The 8,474-nt window shown below is 49.2% G+C and overlaps 1 protein-coding gene across 1 annotated transcript in view; it reads right to left on the reverse strand.

Annotated features, from left to right (window-relative positions):
• Window positions 1-2,098, reverse strand: part of SLC60A1 (solute carrier family 60 member 1) — a 28,893-nt gene extending 26,795 nt beyond the window's left edge. Inside the window, exon 1 of the mRNA XM_039881764.1 lies at window positions 1,814-2,098. Within this exon, the coding sequence (XP_039737698.1) occupies window positions 1,814-2,043 (230 nt within the window). The 5' untranslated portion in view covers window positions 2,044-2,098. The remainder of the gene's footprint in view (window positions 1-1,813) is intronic.
• Window positions 2,099-8,474: the final 6,376 nt, after the last annotated feature.

The raw sequence follows: 8,474 nt of genomic DNA on the forward strand, positions 1-8,474 counted from the left end.
AATAAATCAGACAGAGAATGACAAGTACCATGTGATTTCACTTCTATGTGAAATCTAAAAAAGCAAAATAAACAAACAAAACAGAAACAAATGCATAGATACAGAGAACAAAGTGATGGTTGTCAGATGGGAGGGGGGTTGGAGAGATGGATGAAAAAGGTGAAAGGGATTAAGAAGTTATAAAAATAGTCACAGGGATGTAACATGCGGCACAATAATATAGTCAATAAGGTTGAAATAACTGTGTATGGTGCCAGAGGGTTACTAGACTTATTGGGGTGATCACTTCGCAAGGTATATAAATGTCTAATCACTATGTTGTATACCTGAAACTAATATAAAATTGTATGTCAACTGTAATTGAAAAATAAATTTTAAAAAAACCTCTAGGCAGAAGCAGAATAGATCTTGAGCTTTTTAAGATTTTCTGAATCTCATGTACATCCAATCCTGTACAAAACCCACAGAAACACTAGTGTACGCAAAGAGACTTGCTTCTTAAGAGAATTCTTTGGTTTACAAGAGGCTTTGGTAATGGGGATAATCACTCCCTAATTGATAATGATTTGTCAGTTGGGTGGCTTAAACTGGGTGGGGCCCATCCCTATGACACTTGTGCCCCCTCTTCCATCGGCTCTGGAAGCCAGGTGGACAGGAAAACCCACGCTCATGATTACCTCTAGGAGTGAGCCAAAGGGTGAGAGCCCTTGGCCCAGAACAGCCCCCAGAGGTTTCTCTGGGATAGCCCAGCTGTGGTTTTGTTCCCAGGCTGCCTGCCTGCTTGAGCCCGTGCAATCCAGGAAACCATCCAACCCAGAGCTGGGACCAGGGAAATCTCCAGCAGCCTATGCCTTGCAAGTGATCTATCCCCTGCTTTGGGTCTGTTTCCCCAGCTGCCCTAGGAGAGTGATCCTGCTACCTTTCCAAAGGGCTCCTCGGAGATGGCCCTGTCCAATCTGAGCAGGAGAATGAGGCTCTACAATGGAATCCAAAAGAGGGGGCCATGCCAGGCGCTCCAGAGCCCTGCGGTGTGTAGAGAGGCCAGGGAGGAGTAATATGGGGTGAAGGAGTAGAAGGGACCCTGGCACAGGAACAGAGGATCAATTTACCAAGCAATGGGAAAGACACCTTGCATCTTCCTCCAAGGACTAAGTGGGGAGGCGGTGTGTGTGTCTCAGAGGCAGAAGGAGTCTGCCTCCACGGTCCAATGAAGGAACCCTGGCCCCTCCGGAACCGGAGCACACAGGACCCACAAGCCCCGGGACCACTTCGGGGGGTGGGGGGAAAGACAGCCTGTGTCAGCTGATCCGGAACTGATGGTGTGAGTGGAACGCGCCCCAGGGCGATCCGTCAGCCTCGGCCTGCTTTGGCACCTCGCAGGGCCTCTGAGGCGACACTCCCACTCTCCTTCCACTTCACTTCCAATTCTGCCTCAGGCAACAGGGGCTCAGGACGAACCTCAGACCCGCTGCGCAGGAGGGAGAGACACGTCCCTCTGCAAACTCCATCACCCCTCTCCCTGTGGGGTGTGGGTGGGGTCAGAAGGGTGAGGCCTAGGTTTACACCTTCACAGAGGTGAGTGAAGGCCGATAAATAATCCAGAAATCACCTTCAGTCTTGGGAGTTTTCCGGGTAGAGTTGAGGGAGGTGGGGCGGGGGGGGGCGGAGGCTGCCTTTGCCTAAGCAGGGGAGACACAGCTAGGGAGCTGAGGGGGGTGGTCGCAGCTCCAGCACCGCGGGGGCAGAGACAAGGGAGGAGGGCAGGGGAGGGCAGGGGAGGGCAGGGTCTGCGCCGCGAGGGCCCGGCACTCACGTCCTCTTGAAGACGCCCCCGAGGGCGCTGCCCAGCAGGAGGCAGAGCTGCTGGGAGAAGAAGACCCAGGAGATCTGGGACAGAGAGCTGTGCGTCTGGCAGCGCAGGTCCAGCAGCGTGGGCCCCAGGAAGGCGATGCACAGGCCGAAGCTGAAGAAGACGCTCCAGTAGGTGAGCGTGGGCTGCAGGTTGCGGCGGAGCAGTCCCGACAAGCGGCCGTCGCAGCCCATGGCCCCGGCTGGCAGACGGACTGGCGGCTGCTGGCCCGGAGCGCGACGGTGCCCGAGCGCCGCCTGCCCGCGGGAGGGCCGGCGGGGCCGGGGAGGCCGGCGCCGGGAGGGAGGGGCAGGGAGGGGCTGCCCGGCGAGGGGCCCCGCCCCCGGCGATGGGGTGGAGGGGGCGCCTCTGCGGCCCGCGGGCAGCGCGTCGGGGCGCGCGCCTCGCCTCCTTCCCACACATCAGCTCACCCTCCCCTGGCTGGAGGAGACCACAGGGAGCCGCTCTCTACCCACCCGCCTCCTCCTACCCAACTCCCGGTCCCTCCAGCCTCCTTATACAGCCCCCCAGGGTCGGAGGGGCCTGAGTGCCCATTTTAGAGGTGGACGAACAAAGAGCCCGAGCGGTCCTGTGTGTACAGAGAGAGGCTGGAGAGCAGGACGTTCCAGGCTCGGGAGAGCCCCGACCCCTCCCCATACACCAGCCGGGCCGTGGCTTTGGCGGTGGAGGTGGCCCCCAGCCCGTCCTCTTAAACCTAGGGGCTTCACAGACGGACTTCCAGGGTCTGACAGCGCCCCATCTTCCCCCGGAATAGAAGGCAAAATCTCCTTCATGTGTATTTTCTTGGTAGGGTATTCATGGCTTTCATTAGAACCTCAAAAGTTCATTGACCTTTAGACAGAAAACCCTAGAAACTATCCATCTTCACTCTAAGTTTCCCCGTGAGCCGGTCTTCACCTGCCGCATCCCATCTGCACCTTGGACAGGTACTGGAAGGAGGATATGAATGCTTGGTCCAGATTCCATCTCTTTCCTTCTTCCTATTTGGGGGAGGGGAGAGGGACGGGAGGTGGTGACCTGGAGGAATCCCAGAAGAAATTTGTAAATAATCCTCTAGGAAGAAAAAAGAATTCTGGGGAAAATTCCAATTTTGCTGGGAAAGACCCCAAAGAGGTGGTGTGGGAGGGTGTTATCCTCCATGCTGGGAGTCCTTGAAGGAGCCTGTGGCTGATACAGGATGTCCGTCCCCAGGTGGTGAAGGGGCTGGTGGGTCTTGTGTGTTCCTGCCTTGTTCCCTGGAGACGGAGGAGTAAGGCCTACAGTGTCACCTCTAGAAAAACAAACAAACAAATCATAACCGCAAGCATTTGATTGAGTCCTCTGTGCCACTTTACAGAATTCCAGAACCACAGAAGCTCAGAGTTGGAAGGAGCCATCTCCAGTTGAGGCCTCTACCCCCACCCCATCATTGCTGATAAATGTTTGTCAGTCCTGTTGTTGACTAAGACCTTTTATTGATGGAAACCCAACATATCATTTCCTAGGGATCTGCTTCCAACGTGAGTCGTCTCTGGTTGTAGGAAGGGATTTGTGCTGAACCGAAATGCTCCTCCCTGTGGCTTCCCACTGCCATCCACAGGACAAGTCTAATTGCTCTGTGTACGTTAGTCCTCACAAGTAATGACTTCACCCCAGCGTTCAGCTTCTCTAGCCCAAACACCTGAAATTCTTTCATAATTTCCTTAGATGGTGCCCCCAACTACATCGCCCTGCTGGTTTAGCTCCTCTGGCCACAGTGGCAGTGACCCTGGTACAGTGAGGCAGCCTACAGTGTCCGGGGTGCTGAAAGCATTCTATAGCTTGATCTGGGTGGTGGTTACACAGATATAAACATATGTAAATGTTCTTTGGGCTGCGTGCTTATGATTTGTGCCTTTCATTGTATGTAAGTTATATTTCAATAAAATAGTAGAAATTAAAAATAAGTAAACAAAAATAAAGCGAGATACCCCACTGTTGATGCAATACCCAACCTCTCTATAGTCAAAGGCCTTCCTCCTCTCCTTTCCTCTCCCCTGCTCTCCTCCTTCCTCCCCTCCACACCCCTCCCTTTTGTGCAGGGCCCTTGAGCTGAGACAAGCAGGAAGGAAACAAGTGCAGCAATGAGATACTTTCTGTCCTAGGGGTGCTTTGAGAGCCTGAAGGGGAGGAATCTCATTTTGCCTAGGAAGATGTGGTTACTGAACTCATGGAAGAGATGATTACTGAACCATTTTCCAGCATCATCACATTGTCCACCTCCTCTAGGAACTCTTTCCAGATAAATGCTATCCAACCCCCAAATTCCAACAAGCCCCAGATTTATTCCTTGCCCCCTACTATCTTCACAGTGTCAGCTGTTATGCTCAGGGACTGTCAGCTGCCTCTTCCTGCCACCAGTTACACTGTGAGTTCTTAAGGGCTGGGACTACATTTACCTGTACCTCTAATTCTCCCCACCCCTACCCAGGTGTCTTACCAAATGCCTTGCAGATAGAGTCCTGGATGAATAGCTGGGGAAGTGAAATATTCGCACAATACCTTTGCAATTATTTTGAGTATTTTATTTACATATTTTTTCTCCTAATAACAGCAAGTTCCCCGAGGGCAGAGGCTGTCCTACATTTCTTCTGTGCTTTGTACTCAAAGCTCTAGCCCTAGCCGGGCACTTTGTGGTCTTTCTTAAATTCGAAAGACAAAATCTTGAATGGTTCCTTAGCCATTCTTCGATTTCCCTCCTTAAAAATTGGAAGAGAGTGACCCCCGTCCCTCAAACTGTGGAAAGTAGATTGAGATCCCTGATCGAAAGACTGAATAGATTGGCAGAAAGGATCTGTAGGAGTGAAGGGGTCCCAAGCCCTTGCCGAATGAAATCTTTTCCTTTGCCTCAAAGGTCACCTACTCAGACAGCTTTCTTTGACTTTCCTAGGGTCCCTTATTGGGGCTGCCAAACTAAACCATTGCTAATGATCTGTTTACTGCCTCTCTTCCAAGGCCAGGGCCATGGAGCCGATTCTTCATTGGTTGCAGGAGTTGATTCATTGGTGACAGATGTTTGCACTACACTGACTCCCACTTACACCTGGAAGTTCATAAGCAATAAATCAATGGCACTTCTTGGACTGTGGATAGGTGATCTACATCCTGGAAATACTCAAGGAGAAGGCAAACAAGATAACATAGAGTGAAATAAGAACTAGATACCCTATGGTTCTTTACCATGCCTCACAGCTGCTCTTTACTGTATAAACCCATCATATACATTTTATCTTTCTTACTGTTTCTGTTAGAATTGAAAGCCTTAAATATAAAAAGACTATACAAAGAGAAAAGATCTGATTATCGCGGCCTAGAGGGGAATCATGGGGATTTTATGTTGGCAGGATCCTCCAGGTTACCATGAGCCTGCTCCCGGTCCCCAGGGCCCTCTAGTCTCTGCTTCCCAGACTCTCGGGAGGCCGGGCAGGAGCAGTGGAGTGACGTCTCCAGTTCAAGGTGACTAAGCACGTTCTGCTCTTCATCTGGCCATTGGGGCATAAGGCCACCCCTCCCCACCTCTGGATTTTGTTTTCCCAGCCCCCACATCATGGCCTTGCTGACCAGGATGTGGAGAGTGGATTGGCACGTTCTGGGGGTTGGCATGGGGCGGTTGGCAGACAGCTTGGTGCCAAGGACTGCACCTGGATGAAACAGCCACCCTACCCTACACGAACGCAAACAGCAGAGCTAGGTGTGTATACAAAGAGCTTCCTTTCCAAATATCCGGATGAAATGAGTTTTCAGCCTGTCTGGAGTGTGAGGGGAGTGGTCACTGAAGGTGCCAAGAGGGACAGGAGGGACAGGAATGGTGTAGAGGCATCTTTAGTGTTAGACCAGTGGCCCCACACATCCTGAAGGGAATGTTGCATAATTCCTGGCATTTAGTTAGTGCTGAATATGTGTTCGTGCTTTTAAAAGGGCTAGTTGAAGTTAGTCTAACTTTGAGTATTGGAAGGCCTCTAAAATTATCTAGTGTGACCTTCCACTCAGAAACGGAATTCCATTTACAGTGTCCCTGCAGGTGGCCACTCAGCCTCGGCTTCAGCATGTTCAGGCTTGGAGTCATAGTGATGTGTGAGACCTGAGAAAAACTGAGCCTAGGTTTCTTCTTCTATAAAATGAGGAGAATGAGAAAATGTAGACAAAGTATGTAGCGCAGGAGCTGGTACACTGCGTCCCTGTACCGGTAGCATCAGCATGTCCTGGGGACTTGTTAGAATTGTAGCTTCTCAGTTCTGAATCAGAAACTCTGGGGGAGGGGGATGCGGCTCGGTAATCTGTTTCATAAACCCTCCGGGAGACTCAGATGCAACAGCAGTTTGAGAATCAGTGCTCTAGAGCCGCAAAGGAAAAAGTCTAATTCCCTTCCAAGAGAATCATTCTCTGTCTGAAGACATTCTTCACGTTCTTCCTACGTTTTATCGTTCCCACCAACATCCTCTCCATTTCCTCAGCCATCTTTAATTTACCATGTATTCCAGATCCCTTGCCATCCTTATTTTCCTATCATGTTCTCATTGTAAGTGACCCTCTTAAAAAGGGGGGCGGCCAGCACTACACCAGGGCCCCTGAGGAGTCTAAGCAACACCCAGGGCAATGGATTTGCTGCCTTCTCTGTCCTAGACACAGTGACAGCTCTTTGTTGAGTGCTCACTCTGTGTCAAGCACATGACATACAATAGCTTTTTGTTTACTTTTTTTTTATTGAGGTTAAAATTACATACTTTCAAGTCTGAAGTGAACAAATTGAATTTTTACATGTGTACACATCCACCCAGATCAGGATATACAACTCTCCAGCACCCACTTCATACATGGTCATGTGCTTGCTCAGTATTGTATCTATGAGAACAATAGTTCATTATTTTTCATTGCTATGTAGTATTCCGCAAAGTGCTCACACCACAATTTATTTATCCCATCTACTATTGGTGAACATTCAGGTTGTTTCCAGTTTGGAAGTATTATAAATAAAGCTGCTGTGAATATTCTTTACTTGTCTTTCAGTGGACATAGGCTCACATTCTACTGAGAATGAAGAGGTGAAATTACTAGGTCATAGGATCGCTTTAGCTATTAGCGGGTGCTGCTAAATAGGTATCCAAAGCGCTTTTACCAGCGTATACTCCTGCTAGCGTTCCGGTTCCTCCCCATCTTACATTGCCAGTCAAGCTGATCTTCGTCACTGCGTTGGCACACACTAGTATCTCAGTGGTTTTCATTTGTATTTCCCTCCTAAACAAATACTGTTCGCTATCTTTTCATCTGCTTATTGGCCACTTGCATATCCTCCATCCTTGAGGATGGAGGTTGAGTCACATGAAATGTCCTTCGCGTCTTCCACCTACTTTTAAAATTGGGTTGTCTCTTTAAATTGTATTTAGGAGTTATTGATATATTCTGGATATGAGTCCTTTCTCAGTTACATGTATTATAAATATCTTCTCCTTATCTGTACCTGCATTCTCTTTAATCTTCACAATATCCTGTGAGATAAGCTTCATTATCTCTATTTTATGGATAAGGAAACTGAGGCTCAGGAAGGCAGAGCAACTTGCCCAAAGTCGCACAGCTAGGAAGTATCGAAGCTGAATTTTGGGCGCAGGTCTCCTGACTCCACAGTCTAGATCCTTCCCTCATGGATCATGAGGGAATCATCTTAGTTGCCTCGTCTTGCTCTCGAGTCTCATTTAATTTTGGTTTGTGCTTCTCTTTCCTGCCAGCACTCTTGGGGTCCCAATTCAGCCATGCAGCAGAAGGGCTTTTGCTCCAGCTGTTACAGGGTAAGGATGGTACCTCACATTCATAAGGCATGGTTACTAATAGTCATCCAAACACTGAGAAAAAATATCGAGCTCAGTGCGCCATCCTCCACCCCGTTTCCTTGGGGGCTCAGATGAGCTATTCATTCTGCTGGGAGCTCCCCACCCACCCAGGGCTGCCCGGTGCCTGCCTTGTGTTCCCTCCACCTCCTCATTTACCACCTTGCTTTGTGGTCACCAGCTGGAGTGTCCATAACTCAGATCAACTGTCAGCTCCTTGAGGATGGAGGTTGAGTCACATGTTAATCCTTGTATCTCAGGAGCACAGAGCAGGCATTCAGAAAATATTAGCTACCCAAATATGGGTTTAGTTACTATAACCTTGAACTAACGAAAAACTCTAAGGCAAAAAATAATATTCATAGAGGATTTCATGAGGGATGTACAATTTATCTATTTAATCAGTGGTTCTCAGACTTGGTTATATATTAGAATTGCCTCGAAGTTTGAAAAAGTCAGACTTTCTGGTGGAGGGGTCCTGTGTGGGTGTTTTACAAAAGCTCCCCAGGACTCTAATGTGCAGCCAAGGTTGGAAACCACTGTTGCTGAGGACTGCATTTTACCACCAGACACTTGCTTGTATGTCCTGCACCGTTTAGGTCCCTCAGTAAAGTGCCTCTGTTGAATTATGCTTGGGCTTTATGCCTCACTTGCATGACCCTATGATATGTTACTAAAATTATGGTGGAGATGTTGGGGCCAGTGGACCCCGTTTCATGAAAACAAACAGGAGAGATTTCTATTGGGCATCAGTATCAGGAAAA

The sequence above is a fragment of the Pteropus medius genome, unplaced genomic scaffold (assembly GCF_902729225.1).
Source record: "Pteropus medius unplaced genomic scaffold, Ma_sr-lr_union100, whole genome shotgun sequence".
NCBI classification, from domain to species: domain Eukaryota; kingdom Metazoa; phylum Chordata; class Mammalia; order Chiroptera; family Pteropodidae; genus Pteropus; species Pteropus medius.